Source organism: Salvelinus alpinus, chromosome 19 (genome assembly GCF_045679555.1).
Source record: "Salvelinus alpinus chromosome 19, SLU_Salpinus.1, whole genome shotgun sequence".
In the NCBI taxonomy this organism is placed as follows: domain Eukaryota; kingdom Metazoa; phylum Chordata; class Actinopteri; order Salmoniformes; family Salmonidae; genus Salvelinus; species Salvelinus alpinus.
In genome coordinates this window covers 7,105,978-7,129,630 of record NC_092104.1, presented here as the reverse complement: position 1 = coordinate 7,129,630, position 23,653 = coordinate 7,105,978, and the positions used below count along the sequence as shown (strand labels likewise).

Below are 23,653 nucleotides of genomic sequence, written 5' to 3'. Positions count from 1 at the left end.
TGACAATTTTATTGCGTGAGGGGGGACAATTATACAATTGCTGATGAGCGTGTATATTTTATTTTTATGCGAACATTATTACCCCAAATAAGTCCATAAAACTAAACACTGTTTTCAGAGTAATACAAAAGTTAGCACCTCCACCTCCGATTGGTTGCCAGCAGGAGGTGGGACCTGGGTGGTCGTAGTTTACTCAACTTAAACCCTTTTCCTCTTTGGGGGAGCATAGGTCATTCTCAAACTTCCTGGTCATAGTTTAGGCCTTGTTTCTTGCCCAAACAGCGTCTACTTCCTTGTCCTTGATCACATGGTTATGTATGAACGTATTGACACGACCACATTGACCACAATCCCTCTGTCCATACTCTGTGTCAAATATGTTTTATGATTAGAGGTAAAAAAAAACATTGAAATCCAACAGTTTTAGGTAGGATGGAAGGCTGGGATGGATACATAGGGGTCAGAAACTCAGACAAACACATATTTAAAAAGTGCTTTCTTTTTAATCACACTAAAACGATGACCTAGCAATGGCATTCAGCTTTAAACCTGAATTAACATACTATAGATGCTAACATTTCTCTTCTAAAAGAAAAAGTGGCTTAGGTCTGAAAAGAACAAGTGATATTCACCAAAGTCTAGAGTTCACTATTCAAAAGATGTCTGCTAACAAAACCTCTAGCAATTTGATCACTCTGTGCCAAGTCTACCTAATTATGACCCGAATGAACGAATAAAAACTCAATTGAAATCAAATAAAAACCTTCCTACATTCAGAAAGCCACCGGAACGTGTGCAGCTGGGTAGCAGTTGTTTGAGCCTCCGGTCTAGCCGTAGATATGAAACCCTCTATGGGTCTAGAATGGTCTCCGAGGAGCTACCAGTGGTCACTCTCAATATGGCCGACACAAGCAACTGAATGATCGTTCCTACTAGTGACGCACGGGTTGACTCATAACCTGCAGTCCACCCGGTTATATCAGTGGGGTGGGGCGGTTTAGGGTCATGAACTATTGAGTGGATGAAGGGCGTGGACAGGCTTGAGAAAGAAGAAAATCTATAAATGTATAATTCTTGCTCAATTTATATGTATATGCTACACTGAGGCACTATCTGGCATTAGTGCATAAAGCCTAAACCTTAAGGCCAAAGCGGGCCAAATAGCCTACAGCCAATCACCAGATGTTTTTGGGAATGGGCAAAAAAAAGTTAATGTCGATCCAAGGAGGGAAGAAAAAAAGACAATGTCGGAGTTAAATTCAATAACAGAAGAGCTGCGAAATAAATAATTTAAAAAAGCAAAGTGAGGGCTAGAAATGTAATGTTTGGGAAATATTTTGGTGACGTGTTGAAGGAGGATGATAGCAGCGGCGGTGGCTACGTTATGTGTGATGATTGTGAGAAGCTATATCAAATTTGACAGTCACGTCAACGGAACTGTAGCCTAATGTTCAGATGGGTTGAATGGAAACTGACATCTGGACACTGACTGTCGGTCTATAATTCCTCACATGGGCCTTAATATGAACTCCTGTAGGGAAAAAACATATCTAGCAGTAGAATTATCAACCAAATGTATGCAACATTTTTTACTCTGGAACAACAGTGGAGAAATATTACTTATTTCAGCATCTTGACCGAATGTGAATGCTCATTTAGATACCATCTGTAGAGCTGCCATCTGTAGAGCTGCCATCTGTAGAGCTGCCATCTTTATCAGCGTCATAAAAATTTATAGTATTTCAACCACATAAAAATGTGCATCCAAGCAGAACTGAAATGTTATCAGAAACACGTTGGTTTGTTTTCACAGCTTTCTATTTCCTTTCAACCGGTCAAACTGATGTCATTTGGAAATTCTGCACAGAAAATGTTTCCCGTTTAATAATTATTTTTAAAATCTCCAGTTATTGCATTTTATCCCCGGTCCCTGAACGTCTTTGTTCCACGAAAGAAGCAGAGATGACAGAGAAAAGTTTACCGATGTCAACTACACTGAAGCGTTCGTTCTATTGATTTGATGACATTATTCTGGTGAGCAAGTATCTAATGATAGTTGACTAACAAATAGCCTACCAACATGTTGGAAATTGTATAAAATCAGGCAACAAAATCTTGCACCCACTGTCAAAAAACTACTCAAATCAGGAAAAGTAATTCCATACATTTAAAAAATAAATACTTCTCAAATAAATAGCTTCAGTTTATTGAGAAAAACACTGCAAATAGATGCCATTTTTTTCAATTATTGAATTGGAATTTCAGTTAACTTTGATGTGAATTGCAACAGAAGGGCAACCCGAGTGGTATGAAACGAGAGGGTTCTGGTGACACTGCGTGTCATCCCTGTACCTCATCTACGTTTAACTTCACTTTTCATATACCTTCTGAGGTTGGAGCAGGGGATGATAGAAGAGAAAAAGGATGGAAGGAGGGAGGGAGGGAGGGATGGAAATAGATGGATGGAGGGATGGATGGAGGGATGGAGAGATGGATGGAGGGATGGAGAGATGGATGAAGGGATGATGGAGAGATGGATGGAGGGATGATGGAGAGATGATGGGATGGATGGAGGGATGATGGAGAGATGGATGGAGGGATGATGGAGAGATGGATGGGGTGATGATGGGATGGATGGAGTGATGATGGAGATGGATGGAGTGATAATGGAGATGGATGGAGTGATGATGGAGATGGATGGAGGGATGATGGAGGTGGATGATGGAGGGAGAGGGATGGATGATGGGAAGGATGAAGGAATGGATGGATAGATGTTGGCGCATGGCTAGTCTGAGCTACTCAGACTGGGTTTAAAAACAGGCAGCCCATTCTGATCTTTTGACCAATTAAATGGCAAAAAAAATCTGATCTGATTGGTCAAAAGTTAGTGGCAAAAGATCAGATTTGGTCTGCCTGTGTAAACGCAAACATATTTTCCTAGGCAGTGCTGCTGTTGGAGAGATTGTATACTGTACAAACGAGGCACGTTGTTTTTGTTGTAGTAAGAAAATGGAGGTGTGCTCTACAAAACTAACTTTGATACAAATGTAAAGTACGAGTGGATGTGTTCATGAGAGAGAAAAAAAAGGCTGTGATATTAAATTAGATATGTGGAGGGGTGCATGGGGAAGGGTGCTGGAGAGGGGGGGGGGGGGGGGGGAATACAGCTGAAGTTTGGGGAAATGATTACGGTGTTTGGGAGTGGGAGTCCTTGTTCAACAACAAAAAGTCCTAGGGAAGACTAGGAGATCATCAGCTGAAAAAGGGACAAAAAAATTAGGATTTAGAAAGAGTCGACCATCATTTTGATCATTTAGATTGATTCCACATAAAACATTTCAGTCTTAATAAAACCCATTAACGACAATATCTTTTCAAAAGCTTGTAATTACTGTTCACACACAAAGTACCAATTTATAGACTGCATTTAGATCACAGACAAAAAATGCTCATAGTTTAAAAACAAGCTTCGAATTGAAGCATTGGTTCATAATATACTGCTGTCTGTTCTGTGTTGAGCTGTGGCACACTGACTGGGCATACAGATATAGTGCTGTCTGTTCTGTGTTGAGCTGTGGCACACTGACTGGGCATACAGATATACTGTTGTCTGTTCTGTGTTGAGCTGTGGCACACTGACTGGGCATACAGATATAGTGCTGTCTGTTCTGTGTTGAGCTGTGGCACACTGACTGGGCATACAGATCAGATTGACAAACTTTGGACTTGTGTCAAAATCTAAATAACCCTTCTAGTAAGAAAATTGTAGCCTGGCCCCAGATCTGTTTGCTTTGTCGCAAAAAACAAATGACCATAAGAGTTGGCAAGACAGAACAAACATCCACTACATGACCAAAAGTATGTGGACACCGCTGGTCCAATATCTCAATACAAAAATCATGGGTATTAATATGGAGTTGGTCCCCGCTTTGCTGCCGTAACAGCCTCCACTTGTATGGGAAGGCTTTCCTCTACATGTTGGAACATTGCTGCTGGGACTTGCTTCCATTCAGCCACAAGAGCATTAGTGAGGTCGGGCACTGATGTTGGGCGATTAGGCCTGGCTCGCAGTCGGCGTTCCAAATCATCCCAAAGCTGTTCATTGGGGTTGAGGTCTGGGCTCTGTGAAGGCCAGTCAAGTTCTTCCACACCGATCACAACAAATCATTTCTGTATGGATCTAGCTTTGTGCGCGGGGGCATTGTCATGCTGAAAACAGCAAAGGGCCTTTCCCAGACTGTTGCCACAAAGTTGGATGCACAGAATGGTCTAGAATGTCATTGTATGCTGTAGCGTTAAGATTTCGATTCACTGTAACTAAGGGGCCTGAACCATGAAACAGCCCAATACCATTATTCCTCCTCCACCAAACTTTACAGTTGGCCCTATGCATTAGGGAAGGTAGTGTACTCCTGGCATCAGGCAAACCCAGATTCGTCTGTCGGAATGCCAGATGGTGTAGCGTGATTCATCACTCTAGAGAACGCTTTTCCACTGCTCCAGAGTCCGCGCTTCAGCACTCGGCGGTCACGTTCTGTGAGCTTGTGTGGCCTATCACTTCACGGCTGAGCCGTTGTTGTTCCTAGACGTTTCCACTTCACATAACAGCACTTACAGTTGACTGGGGCAGCTCTGACAAGGCAGACATTTGACTAACTGACTTGTTGGAAAGGTGGCATCCTATGACGGTGCCACGTTGAAAGTCACTGAGCTCTTCAGTAAGGCCATTCTACTGCCAATGTTTGTCTATGGAGATTGCATGGCTGTGTGCTCGAATTTATATACCTGTCAGCAACAGTGTGGCTGAAACAGCCGAATCCGCGAATTTCAAGGGTTCCACATACTTTTGTATATATAGTGTATCGGAGACCAGGCTACGAAAATTGTACATTACCCCCAACGGATGTAACGCAGTTATGGTGATCAGACAGTCACCAAAGACGATAATATATGGTTGAATATACAACTGCCATAAAAATAGTCGTACCCCACTAAATGAAGATCTGGGGGAGTGGAGTATGGGCCCAGAAATGCCCCCCCGTTCTCACTCTCTCAGGCAGGCTGGTTTTACAGAAGTCATTGAAATTGGAGGCATAGCATGTTAGATAATCATGTGCAAATAAAGCAAAGCCAATGTTGTCATGGCATGTTATAACGTTATGTTATGTCGACTCAACGCAGCTTCAACCTGTACACACAGTACAGTGTTGCCAAGGCATGTTATAACGTTATGTTATGTCAACTCAACGCAGCTTCAACCTGCACACACAGTACAGTGTTGTCATGGTATTGTTGTATCCCCATTTGAGTTGCAAAAATTCTGCTAACTTTTCCAAAATCCACAGTTTTTCCAGAAATTCTGGTTGAAGGATTCCTGGATTTCCAGCTTATTCCCCTCTTTGATTCAGGGAATGTTCTAACAAGAATTTCTGGGAAAACTTTCTCAAAACTTGCGGGTTTTATCAACATATTTCAACTTTTAAATCCCCATAAATATATGGCTTCTTTCATTCAAATACCTCTGGGAAGAAACGCTAGGTTTGATCACTTTCACAACCCCTCAACTCTGTATCACTGTAGATAGTTATAGATATTACCAGGTACTTCTTAAGAAATGACATGGGAATTACTCAGTAATAACCTATTGCAGGGTGCTACCCCCAAACTCTGTCAGACAAACCTGTGTCAGCTATATAGCCTATAGCCTGTACTGAACATTAGTGTGTATGTGTAACATACACTATCCAAGTCATTGTTACGGACCTAGGGATTTGGTTTCGCTCGAACGCGGAGGACGCTACTCTAGAGTCTTGGTCATGAACAGAAGAGGTATTTATGAATGCGTAGTACATCCCTGGGTTACACCGCAGTAAGTAGCCATCAGATTGAGTTTGGCTTATGTCCCAAACGGCTCCCCATACCCTACACTCAGGCTGTGTTTACACAGGCAGCCCAATTCTGATATTATTTTTGCACTAATTGGTATTTTTTGACAAAAATCAGACCAGGTCTAAAAAAAAAAAATATGTAATGTGAAAATATCTGATGTGATTGGTCAAAAGACCAAATAGTGGAAAAAAAAGATCAGAGTTGAGCTGCCTATGTAATCACAGACATGATGCACTACTGTTGACCAGAAACATTTGGCCCAGGTCAACAGCAGTGCACTATGTAGGGAATAGGGCTCTGGTCTAAAGTAGTGCACTATATAGGGAATAGGGCTCTGGTCTATAGTAGTGCACTATATAGGGAATAGGGCTCTGGTCAAAAGTAGTGCACTATATTGGGAATAGGGTGTCACTTGAGACGTAAACTATTATTTTTACCTAACACAAACATGTCCAATGGTTTAGAAGCTATTGCTATATAGAATTGAGCTAAAAACCACTGCGGTTGTTGCGAGCCTTTCGATTAGAAATAGATTCAGCTCAGCATTGATCAATGACATGACCACTTCCTTATAATGACATCTGGCTTGGAAACACACCAATCCTTTCTCATGCCTCTTAACACATAGATAATGCAACACATGGTTTTGGGAGAATTCTTCGATTAATCTATCAATCAAACATTGATGGATTGATGAGGACTCTTGGCTATTGAGCCTCGGGGAAGTTGAGCTTAAGACTTATGACTTTAAAGGTGTTAAATGCACTGCAGTTTAAAAGCTAAAAGACCAAATCATAATGATTAACAAGATATGTTGGTCAAAGACACATCTAAAATGACTGCAATCCATAAGTTAATTTTGGTTTGGGTCAGGGGAACACACCACTCGCAAGCAACTCAAACGGGCGAGGGGAAAATCAGTGTGTAGTGTCAACATAAATGGCAACGTGAGGTGAAAGCAACGTACGTTGACACGGATGCTGGGTTTGAGTTAGTAGGGCTGGGATCCTGTTCCAACGATTGTTCCTATAGGTTTCCATAGAAGCCACATGAAGATGCCATTTCACATTTTGATTTCCATATTGAAATCTACATTTTATCTTCGACTGATATACTGACGTGATAAAGTGATAAAACCCACATCTGTCCTCTTACCATACTTTACTCTGAATAGAGCGAAACTGAAAAGTCCCACACCCCATCCTTTGTGATTTAGGAGAAGAACAAAACGTTTTGGGGTAACATTTATGTTGAAATGATAGGACTTAACATGATCATAAAATACAATTCAGTAGAACTTTGAATGTCATATTTGTAAAATATGTTAAAGTAGTTGTCTTGAGGATTGGGTACCTCAAAATCGAACGGAGAGAATTCAGATGTCGGCTGTCATTGTTACTGTAGAAGGTTATGTGACAAAAAGACGCCCCCCATCCAAACCAGGTTTAAGGCAAAAAACACTGACATCAGATCAGGATGACCTGAACTTGGGGCTCCCTCCCAATTGGAACCCTATTCTCCATATCGTGCACTACTTTAGACCAAGACCCACATAGGGATCTGGTCAAAAGTAGTGCACTATATAGGGAATAGGGTGCTATTTCGGACGCACTTTGGGGAGTTTCCAAGGAGAAGAGCAGCGGTATGTGATGTGACCAGAAAACAACACAAAACACAAATCCCAACCCTAATTTGGTATCAAGCCGTTCATGTGGACAAAGAAAGACAACAAACAAAACAAACAGAAATCCAATCAGTGTGCAAAATGGAGGTTAAAAGAGGAGCAGAAGGGGTGAATACTCCTTTGGGGGATGGCCTGTCTGGGTTTGTTTGTTCGGCAGAGATGGGGCGGGGCATTAGGGGTTCAAAGGTCAAGGGTCACGGGTGAGATGTTGGGGCCCCACTACCTGTGGACGGGCAGGTGCAGGCCGTTGAGGGAGGTGACGACGGGTGGGTGGAGCTCCAGCTGGGCGAGCAGAGAGAAGTGGTCAGAGGGGATGTGGGGGTGGGGACAGCCGGTGATGTTGTTGTCCGTTAACCACTGAGACTCCAGGGGACCGAGCAAGCCGGCTACAGACATGTGAGTCTTGGAGAAGAAGATGTAGTCGATCACGCCCTGCGGAAGGAGAGAGAGAGGGGAAGAGGGGGAGAAGGTGAGAGGGGGAAACAGAGAGAATGAAAGAGAGATTGTCTTTACTATTGTTACACGTAAAAAATATGAAACACACAGCCTCACTGCTGGTTAAGGGGTTCCTAGGCTTGTCTAACTGGGCCCAAACATGACCAACTTTGAGCACTCAACTGAAGACAGATCCTACTCCAGAGCAGCCCAGTTTAACCTTGAAGTCATATGTGTTGCTGGTGTATTAAGGTGTAACCTACCTTGAAGTCATAGGTATATAGTTGGTGTATTAAGGTGTGATGGGTTCTGAATTCTAAACTTGAACTATGAAATATCCTCATGGTACTGAGGGAGAGAGGGGAATGTAGGACATTTACACTGTCAGAACATGTCATTGTTAGACATCAGGTATCCTATGGAAAGGAGAAGGGACACAGTCTGGCTTCAGTTGTTGGGTTGTAATTTGAAATACTTGCTAGAGCAGAAGTGAATGGTTATCTGTAGGAGGAATGTATATGGTGGGGGTCAATTTAGGTTGGATATGGGGGCGTGGGAATGTTACTGCGTAAGGGAAAGGTAAATCACATGGTTGTGGTCACTGATGAGTGTGGATAGCTGTGAATTAGAGAGGAAATGGGGGCTGAGGTCAGGTCAGAGTAAGGCAGAAGGAACAACTTATTACTCACGTCACTAAACATCCTGCCTAGCAATAAAGACGTCATGTTTAGAGAAAAGAAGACTTCACCTAAAGTGGGGTATATACAGTTGAAGTTGGAAGTTTACATACACCTTAGCCAAGTACATTTAAACTTGAGTTTTTCACAATTCCTGACATTTAATCCTAGTAAAAATTCCCTGTCTTAGGTCAGTTAGGATCACCACTTTATTTAATCATTTACATTACATTTAAGTCATTTAGCAGACGCTCTTATCCAGAGCGACTTACAAATTGGAAAGTTCATACATATTCATCCTGGTCCCCCCGTGGGGAATGAACCCACAACCCTGGCGTTGCAAGCGCCATGCTCTACCAACTGAGCCACACGGGACCACAATCATGTGAAGTGTCAGAATAATAGTAGAGGGAATGATTTATTTCAGCTTTTATTTCTTTCATCACATTCCCAGTGGGTCAGAAGTTTACATTACACTCAATTAGTATTTGGTAGCATTGCCTTTAAATTGTTTAACTTGGGTCAAACGCTTCGGGTAGCCTTCCACAAGCTTCCCACAATAAGTTGGGTGAATTTTGGCCCATTCCTCCTGACAGAGCTGCTGTAACTGAGTCAGGTTTGTAGGCCTCCTTGCTCGCACACACTTTTTCAGTTCTGCCCACAAATTTTCTATAGGATTGAGGTCAGTACTTTGTGATGGCCACTCCAATACCTTGACTTTGTTGTCCTTAAGCCATTTTGCCACAACTTTGGAAGTATGCTTGGGGTCATTGTCCATTTGGAAGACCCATTTGCGACCAGGCTTTAACTTCTTGACTGAAGTCTTGAGATGTTTCTTCAATATATCCACATAAATTTTCCATCCTCATGATGCCATCTATTTTGTGAAGTGCACCAGTCCCTCCTGCAGCAAAGCACCCCCACAACATGATGTTGCCACCCCCGTGCTTCACGGTTGGGATGGTGTTCTTGCAGGCCTCCCCCTCTTTCCTCCTAACATAACGATGGTCATTTTGACCAAATAGTTCTATTTTTGTTTCATCAGACTAGAGGATATTTCTCCAAAAAGTACGATCTTTGTCCCCATGTGCTGTTGCAAACCATAGTCTGGCTTTTTTATGGCGGTTTTGGAGCAGTGGCTTCTTCCATGCTGAGCGACCTTTCAGGTTATGTTGATATAGGACTCGTTTACTGTGGATATAGATACTTTCGTACCTGTTTCCTCCTGCATCTTCACAAGGTCCTTTGCTGTTGTTCTGGGATTGATTTGCACTTTTCACACCAAAGTACGTTCATCTCTTGGAGACAGAACGCGTCTCCTTCCTGAGCGGTATGAAGGCTGCGTGGTCCCATGGTGTTTATACTTGCGTAATATTGTTTGAACAGATGAATGTGGTACCTTCAGGCATTTGGAAATCTCTCCCAAGGATGAACCAGAACAATTTTTTTTCTGAGGTCTTGTCAGATTTCTTTTGATTTTCCCATGATGTCAGGCAAAGAGGCACTGAGGCCTTGAAATACATCCACAGGTACACCTCCAAATGACTCATATTATGTCAATTAACCTATCAGAATATTCTAAAGCCATGACATCATTTTCTGGAATTTTCCAAGCTGTTTAAAGGCAAAGTCAACTTAGTGTATGTAAACGTCTGACTCACTGGAATTGTGATACAGTGAATTATAAGTGAAATAATCTGTTAGTAAACAATTGTTGCGAAAATGACTTGTGTCATGCACAAAGTAGATGTCCTAACCGATTTGCCAAAACTATAGTTTGTTAACAAGAAATTTGTGGAGTGGTTGAAAAACGAGTTTTAATGACTCCAACCTAAGTGTACGTAAACATCCGACTGTATACACACTTGTGCTGATGGGAATATGTCTTTGTCTGTTCACCTGTTTGACCCATTGGGTGAATAAAGTTTGTTGGAAGCTTTTCCTAGTAGTCCAATCGGTTTTACACGGTTCATTTAGTACCTAACAGGTGTAACCTACCTTAAAGTCATACGTATAGTTGGTGTAAGACATGAGGCTGCCCTGGTAGGCGCTCTTCAGCTGGAAGCTGTGTGTGATGCTGCCGTCAGAAGGGCCGTTCTTCCCCTGGCAGCTGAAGTTGCTGAGCGCTTCGTTGTAGCGTAGCTCTCTGAAGTCCTTATGGTTCTCTGCTACGCCGCCGTTACTCAGGTACTCCACTACACCTGGTGGGAGGGGGGACATTAAAACAGTTAATATGGTGTAGGTAGGGGGGACATTAAAACAGTTAATATGGTGTAGGTAGGGGGGACATTAAAACAGTTAATATGGTGTAGGTAGGGGGGACATTAAAACAGTATACCACCATTACTCAGGTACTCCACTACACCTATTGGGAGGGGGGACATGGAAACAGCTAATACTGGATGGGGAACGAAGGGTCATTGAAACAGTTAATACTGTATGGGGAACGAAGGGGCATTGAAACAGTTAACCTCTGTTTTCTAGTTTATTGGCGTACCTGAATAACAGATAATCTGGAACACAGATTTGCTTCAGTGAAAAGGGTTAGTTCTGAGCCAGGTCAAAGGTCAGATCCTTACCAGAGTCTGGCAGGGAGTTGAGGTCAGCACAGAGGACGATAGGGATGGAGGCGGGGTCGGAGGTCGGGGAGCCTGTTGCCACGGAGCTCAGAGCCCTCTCTGTGATGCTCTTCAGCTCAGACAGGAACATCATGGTCTGGATCAGCTTGACGTCACAGAACTCCGGGTCCCAGTGCATGTGGGCGTTAGCCACCAGAAGGAACTGTGTCGCCTGCAGAGGCTTCATGCCTGACAAACAGAAGACAAATACTTTATTGTCCATTTTCCTTTCAGTCCACAGAACAGTGGTAAGAGTTAGTTAACCACACCATGATCAAATAGGTTATATCAAGAACTTTTCAAGTATTTAACGGTATTTTCAGGTGACCTTGAAAGTTAAAAGTAGTGGACTTGTTTGCATTGTACCAGGCCAAACTAAATCAAACTAAAAAGATGTATCATGTAAACATTTAGGACTTTGGAGGAGCAGAGACTGCCATCTACTGGTAGAGTTAGGTACTGGTAAAAAACCATACACACATCTAAGGGAAAAACAAATGATGGGTGATCTCTAGGACAGGGAGAGAATACCGTTGAAGTTTCATTTTAGATTTTCATCATTTAGCAGATGCTGTTAAGAGCAAATTTATCAAGCAAGAATTTTGCTCGGACTGTCTGGAAGTGGTCTGATTGTGGAGGTGAAAACTAGCTTTTATTCGCACAGAGGTTTGGAAACTCTCTTTCTTATTGGTCTATGAACTAATTGACCACCTGGTGATGTCACCAGTCAGGCCAAAACTCCATCCCACCAAAACAGGAGGGAATTTCAGCCAGTCTTTTCAAACAGCTCTTACTCTAAAAGGTTATTATATTTTTGATTGATTGACTGATTGATGACTGACTGATTAACAGGTTCCTCACCACCAGAGAACATGTCCTTGTTGACCTCCAGCAGGACAGCGACCCCGATGTTGTCCTTGGTCATGACCCTGTTCAACATGACCTCTGAACCCTCAGAGTTTGCCATGGCAACCTGGTTGAATTCCACCGTGTGTTTCTGCACCAGAGTAAATCTGAAACATAACCAGACATGGGTTCAAATACTATTTAAATTATTTTAAATACTTTGAGCATTTGATTTAAGCCCGCCTGGAGTGAATTGATTTACCTTGCCTGAAGTGAATTGATTTACCTTGCCTGAAGTGAATTGATTTACCTTGCCTGAAGTGAATTGATTTACCTTGCCTGAAGTGAATTGATTTACCTTGCCTGGAGTGAATTGATTTACCTTGCCTGGAGTGAATTGATTTACCTTGCCTGAAGTGAATTGATTTACCTTGCCTGGAGTGAATTGATTTACCTTGCCTGGAGTGAATTGATTTACCTTGCCTGGAGTGAATTGATTTACCTTGCCTGGAGTGAATTGATTTACCTTGCCTGGAGTGAATTGTGGGCGGGGTTTGCACTTTTTTTTATAGGTTCCCATTGCAAGAGGCAAGTTCAATCAAGCACAGGTAAATTATTAGGAATTATTCACTTTTAGGCTGGGTATCTGTAAAGCACTTTGCTGTAAAGCACTGCTAACGTAAAATGGGCTTTATAAAATAAATGTAATTGATTAAATTGACTCACTTCTCAGTCTTGAAGAACACAGCACATCCGTCCACGTGCTTCCTCTCCTGTTCCGAGACCAGTTTGGCACGAGACTTTGGGCAGAAGTACCCGTCGTACCCATGGTCTTTTAGAGTCTCCAGGAAGAGGGCGTAGTACTGCTCCGTCTCCACCTCCTGAGGACACACGAACAAGACGACCGTCATGTTAGAATAGTTTTAGTGGATGTTTACTTTAAAAGGCCTGGGCCTGAATGGGTTCTGCTGAACACATCCAACACACTGGCTAAAACGACCTCTTGATGTGTGGAGGCTTGCTGGTTTTATTGTATACCGATTAACTGGTATAATCAGATACTCTTCCTGGGGTCCACAAACATGTCATCACACACTGATGTTATCAGACCCTACCTGTAGACTGACGACGTCAGATCCTACCTGTAGACTGACGACGTCAGACCCTACCTGTAGACGTCAGACCCTACCTGTAGACGTCAGACCCTACCTGTAGACTGACGACGTCAGACCCTACCTGTAGACTGACGACGTCAGACCCTACCTGTAGACTGACGACGTCAGACCCTACCTGTAGACGTCAGACCCTACCTGTAGACGTCAGACCCTACCTGTAGACGTCAGACCCTACCTGTAGACTGACGACGTCAGACCCTACCTGTAGACTGACGACGTCAGACCCTACCTGTAGACGTCAGACCCTACCTGTAGACTGACGACGTCAGACCCTACCTGTAGACGTCAGACCCTACCTGTAGACTGACGACGTCAGACCCTACCTGTAGACTGACGACGTCAGACCCTACCTGTAGACTGACGACGTCAGACCCTACCTGTAGACTGACGACGTCAGACCCTACCTGTAGACTGACGATGTCAGACCCTACCTGTAGACTAACGATGTCAGACCCTACCTGTAGACTGATGATGTCAGCGTCACAGTGTGTGATTTCCTCCATGATGCCCTTCTTCCTGTACTCCCAGTTGAGGGCCCAGGAGGGGCAGTAGCCGTACAGCTGACGGGTGGCGTACTTGTCACACAGCACGTTGTAACACATCACTGTGAACATGGCTGGGAGAGGGAGGCAGGGGGAATACACCATCAACAACTCAATGACATACACTACCAGTCAAAAGGTTGGACACACCTACTATTTCAAGGGATTTTCTTTATCTTTACTATTTTCTACATTGTAGAATAATAGTGAAGACATCAAAACTATGAAATAACACATATGGGAATCATGTAGTAACCCAAAAAAGTTTTAAACAAATCAAAATATATTTTACATTTTAGACACTTTAAAGTAGCCACCCTTTGCCTTGATGACAGCTTTGGTTATCATTCTCTCAACTAGCTTCACCTGAAATGCTTTTCCAACAGTCTTGAAGGAGTTCCCACATATGATGAGCACTTGTTGGCTGCTTTTCCTTCACTCCGCGGTCCAACTCATCAAAAAAACATCTAATTTGGGTTGAGGTCGGGTGATTGTGGAGGCCAGGTCATCTGATGCAGCACTCCATCACTCTCCTCCTTGGTCAAATAGCCCTTTCACAGACTGGAGGTGTGTTGGGTCATTGTCCTGTTGAAAAACAAATGATAGTCCCACTAAGCGCAAACCAGATGGGATGGCGTATCGCTGCAGAATGTTGTGGTAGCCATACGGGTAAAGTGTGCCTTGAATTCTAAATCAATCACTGACAGTGTCACCAGCAAAGCACCCCCACACCATCACACCTCCTCCTCCATGCTTCACGGTGGGAACCACACATGCAGAGATAATCCGTTCACCTACTCCGCGTCTCACAAAGACACGGTGGTTGGAACCAAATCTCAAATTTGGACTCATAAGACCAAAGGACAGATTTCCACCGGTCTAATGTCCACTGCCCGTGTTCCTTGGCCAAAGCAAGTGGTTCCTTTACAGCAATTCAACCATAAAGGCCTGATTCACACAGTCTCCTCTGAACAGTTGATGTTGAGATGTCTGTTACTTGAACTCTTTGAAGCATTTATTTGGGCTGCAATTTCTGAGGCTGGTAACTCTAATGAACTTATCCTTTGCAGCAGAGGTAACTCTGGGTCTTCTTTTCCTGTGGCGGTCCTCATGAGAGCCAGTTTCATCATAGCACTTGATGGTTTTAGCGACTGCACTTGAAGAAACGTTCAAAGTTCTTGAAATGTTCCGTATTGACTGACCTTCGTGTCTTAAAGTAATGATGGGCAGTCATTTATCTTTGCTTATTTGTGCTGTTCTTGCCATAATATGGACTTGGTATTTTACCAGATAGGGCCATTTTCTGTATACCACCCCTACCTTGTCACAACACAACTGATTGGCTCAAACGCATTAAGGAAAGAAATTCCACAAATAAACTTAACAAGTCACACCTGTTAATTGAAATGCATTTCAGGTGACTACCTCATGAAGCTGGTTAAGAGAATGCCAAGAGTGTGCAAAGCTGTCATCAAGGCAAAGGGTGGCTACTTTGAAGAATCTCAAATATAAAATGTATTTTGATTTGTTTAACACTTTTTTTGGTTACTACATGATTTCATATGTGTTATTTCATAGTTTTGATGTCTTCACTATTATTCTACGACGTAGAAAATAGAAAAAACATAAAGAAAAACACTGGAATGAGTTGGTGTGTTCTAACTTTTGACTGGTACTATATGTAGTAGTGCTATTAAGACTACTACTGCTGCTACTAGTACTACTACTAATAATACTTCTACTACTACTAATAATAATAATCAATATAATACTATTACTGCTCCTACTACAAATAATACTACTATTAATAATAAGAATTCTAATACTACTACTTCTACTGCGGCTACTAATAATAATAATAATAATACTTCCACTGCTGCTACTAATAAAGTTACTACAGTACCTGTAGCTACCACTGGGAGTTATCCCTAAGTACCTGTAGGGGTCATTGGGTCTCTCTCCTTCAAGGTGATCCAAGGTCTCTGGGGAAGCTGTTCTGGGTGCACTAAACAAAGAAAGGACCATAATAAAATAAAATAAATTAACTAATTAACTCATTGATTAATTAAAAAGGGAAACAGGCCTTTAATGATATTTGTTTCAGGAGAAGAAAATATGACATTTCAAGTGCTCAAGTCAGGTTTAGACTCAATATGTATCTTGTTTTGTTGTAACGTGAATCGGTCGACTCATTTACCTACTAGATTGTCAAGCATGTATAGTTTAACCATTAACCTGCTAGATTGTCAAGCATGTATAGTTTAACCATTTACCTGCTAGATTGTCAAGCATGTATAGTTTAACCATTAACCTGCTAGATTGTCAAGCATGTATAGTTTAACCATTTACCTGCTAGATTGTCAAGCATGTATAGTTTAACCATTTACCTGCTAGATTGTCAAGCATGTAGTTCAAGAGCTTTCTGGTTCCGTCTGATTCCTGGTACAGGTTGAGGATGTCTTGGGACAAAGGGTTACCTGCACAGAGAAACAATAAGCCTTCATAATAATAATAATCTAACACTGTGGTTACCTGCACACTTAACTGTTTGTGTCTATAAATGTTTAATTAATAACTAATTAAGTCATTATAAACCCTTTATAGGACTATAAAGGTAACCTTAAAGTAAAGCGTTTACCAAACTAAGACATACCTTTTAGCCCCAGGGTTTGTAACTGGAACAGCCGCCCGAGTTCGTAAGGTAGAACTCGCAAAAGATTGTTGTTTAAAAGCAACTCCCTAGGGGGGGGGGGGGGGGAGTGATAGGGAACACAGCGGGGAAGAAAGAAAGTCTGTAGAAAGCGGAAAACCTCCACCATCCTGGTGGTGTCTTACGCCACTTTGCAAATGCTTCTATAAAACAGAAACTTACAGTACAGTGAGTGGCATACATTTTTCAGTAAGTGTTTGTGATCCCAACCGGAACTGAACCCACAACCTTTAGAGTTGCCAGCACCACTTCCGAGAATACACAACCACACAGAAGCTCTTACCTGAGAGACACCATGTTTCCGAGTTCGGCGGGCAAGCTGCGGAGCTTGTTGGACGACAGGTTCAGGTAGGCCAGGTGTGGCAGCTTGGCGATGTCGGGCGGGATGCGACTCAGGTTGTTGTCGTTGATGTGTAGAGCCGTCAGGTGGGTGAGGGTCCACAGAGAACTGCTCAGACTTCTGACCCGACCTGGAGAGGTGACAGAGGAGAGACGGGTGAAATGGATGTACCACTTGTTAGCGCTAAATGCTACAGATAAGGCTTCCAATATTGCACTCTTCACTGTAGGGTAGGGCATTAGATCTTTGACTGTTCGAGTCCTCGTATAATTTTTTTTCAAGTACTTGAGTACTTTTTTAACAAAGGCTGTACTGGAAAAAATAGGTGCTCATTTAACTACATGCCAACAGTGAGCAACAATGCCTAATTTATCAAAAGAGATATCGAATTCTAATTGCTAAATTGCCTCATATACAGTGCCTTCGGAAAGCATTCAGACCCCCTTCAATATTACAGCTTTAATCTAAAATGGATTAAATAGTTTCCCCCCCCCCTCATCAATGTACACACAATAACAAAGCGAAAACAGGTTTTATTTATTTATTAAAAACAAAAAAACGTATTTACATAAGTATTCAGACCCTTTGCTATGAGACTCGAAATTGAGCCCAGGTGCATTATGTTTGCATTGATCATCCATGGGATGTGTCTACAACTTGAATGGTGTCCACCTGTGGTAAATTATATTGATTGGACATGATTTGGAAAGGCACACACCTGTCTATACAAGGTCCCACAGTTGGCAGTGCATGTCAGCACAAAAACTAAGCCATGATATCGAAAGAATTGTCTGTAGAGCTCCGAGACAGGGTTGTGTCGAAGCACAGATCTGGGGAAGGGAACTGTTTGGCCATAATGACCATTGTTATGTTTGGAGGAGAAAGGGGGATGCTTGCAAGCTGAAGAACACCATCCCAACCGTGAAGCACAGGGTGGCAGCATCATGTTGTGGGGGTGCTTTGCTGCAGGAGAGACTGGTGCACTTCACAAAATAGATGGCATCATGAAGAGGGAAAATTATGTGGATATATTGAAGCAACATCTCAAGACATCAGTCAGGAAGTTAAAGCTTGGTCGCAAAAGGGTCTTCCCAAATGGACAATGACTCCAAGCATACTTCAGAAGTTGTGGCAAAATGGCTAAAGGACATCAAGGTATTGGAGTGGCCATCACAAAGCCCTGACCTCAATTCTATAGAAAATGTACTGGCAGAACTGAAAAAAGCGTGTGCGAGCAAGGAGGCCTACAAACCTGACTCAGTTACACCAGCTCTGTCAGGAGGAATGGGCCAAAATGCACCCAACTTATTGTGGGAAGCTTAGGGAAGGCTACCCGGAACCTTTGACCCAAGTTAAACAATTTAAAAAGGCAATGCTACCAAATACTAATTGAGTGTGTAAACTTCTGACCCACTGGGAATGTGATGAAAGAAATAGAAGCTGAAATAAATAATTCTCTACTATTATTCTGACATTTCACATTCTTAAAATAAAGTGGTGATCCTAACTGACCTAAGACAGGGAATTTTTACTAGGATTAAATGTCAGGAATTGTGAAAAACTGAGTTTAAATGTATTTCAAATGTACTTCAAATGTATATTCTGGGTAGCCTCTGAGAATAACATTGACACTTACATGGACACGGTGACTGAGTTCATCAGGGAGTGTATAGGGGATGTTGTTCCTACGGTGACTATTAAAACCTACCCAAACCAGAAACTGTGGATAGATGGCAGAGTCGTGCAAAACTGAAAGCGCAAACCACCACGTTTAAACACGGCAAGGTGACTGGGAATATGATTGAATACAAACAGTGTGGTTATTCCCTCCGTAAGACAATCAAACAGGAAAAAAGTCAGTACAGAGACAAAGTGGAGTCGCAATTCAACAGATCAGACACGAGAAATGTATGTGGCAGGGCCTACCTGCAATCACAGAGGGAAAACTAGCCACGTCGCTGACATCCATGTCTTGCTTTCAAACAAGCTAAACACCTTCTTTGCCCTCTTTGAGGATAACATAGGGCCACCGACGCAGCCCGCTCCCAAGGACTGTGGGCTCTCCTTCTCCGTGATCGACGTGACTAAGACATTTAAGCGTGTTAACCCTTGCAAGGCTGCCGGCCCAGACGGCATCCCTAGCCGCGTCCTCAGAGCATGCGCAGACCAGCTGGCTGGAGTGTTTACGAACATATTCAATCTCTCCCTATCCCAGTCCGCTGTACCCACTTGCTTCAAGATGTCCACCATTGTTCCTGTTCCCAAGAAAGCAAAGGTAACTTAACTAAATGTCTATCGCCCCCTGGAACTCACTTCTGTCCTCATGAAGTGCGTTGAGATGTTAGTTAAGGATCATATCACCTCTATCTTACCTGATACTCTAGACCCACTTCAATTTGCTTACTATCCCAATAGATCCACAAACGATGCAATCACCATCGCACTGCCCTATCCCATCTGGACAAGATGAATACCTATGTCAGAATGCTGTTCATTGACTATAGCTCAGCCTTCAACACCATAGTACCCTCAAAGCTCATCATTAAGCTCTGGGTCCTAGGTCTGAACCACACCCTGTGCGACTGGGCAACCTGTGTACAAGTGTCACATGATCTGTCACATGATCTCAGTATATATACATACACCTGTTCTGAAAGGCCCCAGCGTCTGCAACACCACTAAGCAAGGGGCACGACCAAGCAAGCGGTACCATGAAGACCAAGGAGCTCTCCAAACAGGTTAGGGACAGAGTTGTGGAGAAGTACAGATCATGGTTGGGTTCTAAAAAAATATCAAAAAAATTGAACATCCCACAGAGCACCATTAAATCCATTATTAAAAAATTGAAAGAATATGGCACCACGACAAACCTGGCAAGAGAGGGCCGCCCACCAAAACTCACGGACCAGGCAAGAAGGGCATTAAATTAGAGGCAACAAAGTGACCAAAGATAACCCTGAAGGAGCTGCAAAGCGCCACAGTGGAGATTGGAGTACCTGTCCGTAGGACCACTTTAAGCCGTACACTCCACAGAGCTGAGTTTTACGGAAGAGTGGCAAGAAAAAAAAGCCATTGCTTAAAGACCAAAATAAGCAAACACGTTTGAAGTTCGCCAAAAGGCATGTGGGAGACTCCCCAAAGATATGGAAGAAAGTACTCTGGTCAGATGAGACCAAAATTTTGCTTTTTTGGCCATCAAGGAAAACGCTATGTCTGGCCAAACCCAACACCTCTCATCAACCCGAGAACACCAGCCCCGTGGGGATGTTTTCCCATCGGCAGGGACTGGGAAACTGGTCAGAATTGAAGGAATGATGGATGGCGCTAAATACAAGGAAATTCTTGTTTTAGTCTTTCAGAGATTTGAGACTGGGATGGAGGTTCACCTTCCAGCAGCACAATGACCCTAAGCATACTGCTAAAGCAACACTCGAGTGGTTTAAGGGGAAACATTTACATGTCTTGGAATGACCTAGTCAAAGCCCAGACCTCAGTCCAATTGAGAATCTGTGGTATGACTTAAAGATTGCTGTACACCAGCAGAATCCATCCAACTTGAAGGAGCTGGAGCAGTTATTCCTTGAAGAATGGGCAGAAATCCCAGTGGCTAGATGTGCCAAGCTTATTGAGACATACCCCAAGAGACTTGCAGCTGTAATTGCTGCAAAAGGTGGCTCTACAAAGTATTGACTTTGGGGGGGGTAAATAGTTATGCACACTCAAGTTCTCAGTTTTTTTAGTTTTATTTCTTGTTTGTTTCACAATAAAAAATGATTTTGCATCTTCAAAATGGTAGGCATGTTGTGTAAATCAAATGATACAAACCCCACCAAAAAAATCTATTTTAATTCCAGGTTGTTAAGGCAACAAAATAGGAAAAATGCCAAGGGGGTGAATACTTCTGCAAGCCACTGTATGTGTAGAAGGAGCGGTCAGAACGCAATTAAGTGAGTGAGACACACACAGAGGGGAAAGAGAATTTAGGGAGCAGAACCAAAGATTTTTTATAATAACTGTGTGATGCTTGGCTTTGTTTATTTTGTCCCGCAAAGGCACACGTACAAACGGAACTCTAGAGTCAAAGCAAATGAATGTTGTCTTCAAGACAACATTTCGACCAAATTGTTTATATTACCTCTGATTAAAGATGGAGTTCTGACGTCATTTCGAGTACTCATGCCCATCCATACTTCATAGGACAGATTTGCATTTTATTAGCTTTAAAAAAAAATGTCTTTCTCTCAGACTGACTGTCTGTCTGGCTAGTTGAATAACCTGATATCTCCAGCTAACTGACTGACTGGCCCGATATCGCTAACAGACTCACTGACTGACCTGATATCTCCAGCTCGGCCCAGTGCGACTTCTTCCCGTTGGCTAACTCCTCAGCTGACATGATGGTGTATAATCGGCGAGGATCCGGGGAATCATATTTTTCCTTTGGCATACCTGTTAATCTAAGGAACACACACACCAACAAGCCAGGTCAAATGCCTAGTAGACACACACCAACAAGCCAGAATATTACACAAGACATGTTGATTCACCAGGGTTTGAATTACACATGGTCTCCTGGGGTGCCTCCTGTCTGTAGGAGGTGTCCAACTTTAATATCTTTAATTGTGGGGGCATCCACATTGATATTTTAGTTATATTGTGCAGATGTCTCACTGAGAAAGCATTCTGGTGTCAGTGACATGGGAAAGGTATTGAAAGCTTGCAGCTACAGAGGAAGTAACACAAATACTTAGAATGTCAAAGTTGAAGTGTAGCTAGCAGGGAAGACGTTTGGAGCGGGTTTAGTAGTTACATAATCTGTTTATCTGTCTAAACACAAGTCGGCCACACGTCCTGTACCAGTGATACCACCACAGTATGAATAGGGATTCAATAGGGCTCGTTCCTTGGCTGGTGACCGGGTAAACACCAGGGCTGTCATCCGAGAATATCTTTTCGAGGTCCATTGACAGCTGCTTACACAGCTAATTTGTGTCTTTGATAATGACACAGTAACTACAACACTTTAGCAACCTAGCTACATTTCATTAACGTTACCTAGCTAATTTGCAATTCTTAAACTACCGATGATTGTAACGGCAGTGACAATTGTGTGTTGATTTGTTATCTGACAGTATAGCTAAATGTCAAAAGTAGCAACAGCTATGCAACTACACCGGGCCTGCTTTGCAAGAGAAGTTTACTTGACAGCTGTCAAAACCATTCACTGGCTGTCAAAACCATTCAATGGCATGCATGAGACGTTTGTACTTGAGCAACAGCACCTAATTATAAATACATCTTAGCAGTTTTAACAACTTGAACACACAACTGAACGTATTGTCCCATTACTTTCTAAAGTAAATATACCAAAGGCTGAAGCATGGGTCTTGAGTAATTTGACAGGCGGCCTGAGAGCACACCCTTTCCTGCGCTAGCAAGCTAGCTAGCTCTGGTACTTGGACCTTGGGAAGAGGTGAGGCAAAACGGACGGGAGAAATGCAGAGAGACATTCGGCGATACAAATTGTCACTGCAACTATTAACAATAAAACATGTATTACCTGCATTCGGGGGGTGGTAGAGAATATTTAGTGGCGATATTGTTAAAGACATGCAGACGGAGTTCTTGAACGTTCAGACCCTGAACGTACCGAACTCCGAAGTGGCAGAAGGAGGAACAACAAACATGGCTTCCGCTCGTACCGTCTGCCCCATCAGTGTGCCCCACCGGCAGCAAAGTTGCCTGCGTTGTTTCTAGACGTGACGAATTTAACGTAGGGCAAGTCACCGGTGCATTTTAAACATGGCAACCTGCACGATGTTTGAAGAAGGTCAGTTCTACAAACTATTTTATCTTAAATTCAATTGCAGTTCAAGATTTAGAATAAACTGCCCACATGATGATGCATAGCCAATGCATTTATGTTGCATACTGTAGTTCCTAGCAAACGTAGCTAGCTAGCAGCCTTTGCCAGTGCCACTCATGTAGCTAGCAAGCTAATGTTCTAACTACTGATGCTAACTAGTATTCAATAACTCAGCCTGGTCTCTTACACTAGAAGTAAGATAGGATACTTAAATGAGTGTGATATGTTACGTTTGGCATGGTTACATAAGACTGGTGGTTACTTAAGGCAAAAAACAAAAGTCGTGCGTATAACAAGAACGTCTAGCAACCTAAAGGTTGCGAGTTTACATCTCATCACAGACAATTTGAGCTAATTAGCAACTTTTCAACTCCTTTAAAAAATGTGTATTATTTAACTAGGCAAGTCAGTTAAGAACAAATTCTTATTTACAATGAAGGCCAAGCCCTAACCCGGACGACGCTGGGCCAATTGTGCGCTGCCAATTGCCTTAGACCGCTGCGCCACTCAGGAGCCCTTACTTACTACCAGGGTTACATGTCGGATTACAAAAAACATTAACTGTTATCCGTTACATTACCAGCAAAAATATTGTAATTAGATACTTTTGAAAAACTACATGATTTACTTCGAGGATTACTTTTAAAATACGAAAGGACGTTTGCGGATTTTATGTTTTTGACACCTCTTTGTTTTCCCAATGACATTCAAATCAGCATTGAAAAAAGACTACATTTTAAGTTTGTTGCACCTGAGCGATTCTGACCACCTGGATTCGGTCTTATGTATCAAAGTTTGAAATTGTATATATATTTTTTATTACATTCAATAAAAGTAGAGATACAAAGAGGTGTATCATACACATTGGGAA

General features: G+C 42.6%; 2 protein-coding genes across 4 annotated transcripts in view; one reads left to right on the top strand and one right to left on the bottom strand.

The window, feature by feature from the left end:
- Positions 1–7,120: 7,120 nt before the first annotated feature.
- Positions 7,121–22,698, bottom strand: cnot6l (CCR4-NOT transcription complex, subunit 6-like). 3 transcript variants are annotated; one of them, XM_071352133.1, is made up of 12 exons: positions 22,567–22,698; positions 21,252–21,373; positions 16,860–17,046; positions 16,520–16,605; positions 16,254–16,343; positions 15,803–15,871; positions 13,783–13,940; positions 12,876–13,030; positions 12,165–12,316; positions 11,265–11,492; positions 10,684–10,886; positions 7,121–8,005 (listed from the first exon to the last, which is right to left on the bottom strand). In XM_071352133.1, the coding sequence occupies exons 2-12, from the start codon at positions 21,361–21,363 to the stop codon at positions 7,793–7,795; spliced, it is 1,653 nt and encodes a 550-aa protein (XP_071208234.1). In that variant the 5' UTR covers positions 21,364–21,373; positions 22,567–22,698; the 3' UTR covers positions 7,121–7,792. The 3 variants fall into 3 exon arrangements, with proteins under 3 accessions (XP_071208234.1, XP_071208236.1, XP_071208235.1); XM_071352135.1 differs by having other exon boundaries at positions 22,477–22,609; XM_071352134.1 differs by lacking the exons at positions 21,252–21,373; positions 22,567–22,698 and adding an exon at positions 21,192–21,200.
- Positions 22,644–23,653, top strand: part of LOC139544928 (large ribosomal subunit protein uL1m-like) — a 19,429-nt gene continuing 18,419 nt past the window's right edge. The window contains exon 1 of the mRNA XM_071352137.1: positions 22,644–22,746. Within this exon, the coding sequence (XP_071208238.1) occupies positions 22,719–22,746 (28 nt within the window). The 5' untranslated portion in view covers positions 22,644–22,718. The remainder of the gene's footprint in view (positions 22,747–23,653) is intronic.

Coding starts and splice junctions, on each gene's coding strand:
- cnot6l (XM_071352133.1), bottom strand. CDS start 21,363: ATGCCAAAGGAAAAATATGATTCCCCGGATCCTCGCCGATTATACACC. Junction 17,047..21,251: donor GGCCGAGCTGGAGATATCAG/GTCAGTCAGTGA, acceptor TCACCTCTCCAG/GTCGGGTCAGAAGTCTGAGC. Junction 12,317..12,875: donor GTGTTCTTCAAGACTGAGAA/GTGAGTCAATTT, acceptor GTTATGTTTCAG/ATTTACTCTGGTGCAGAAAC.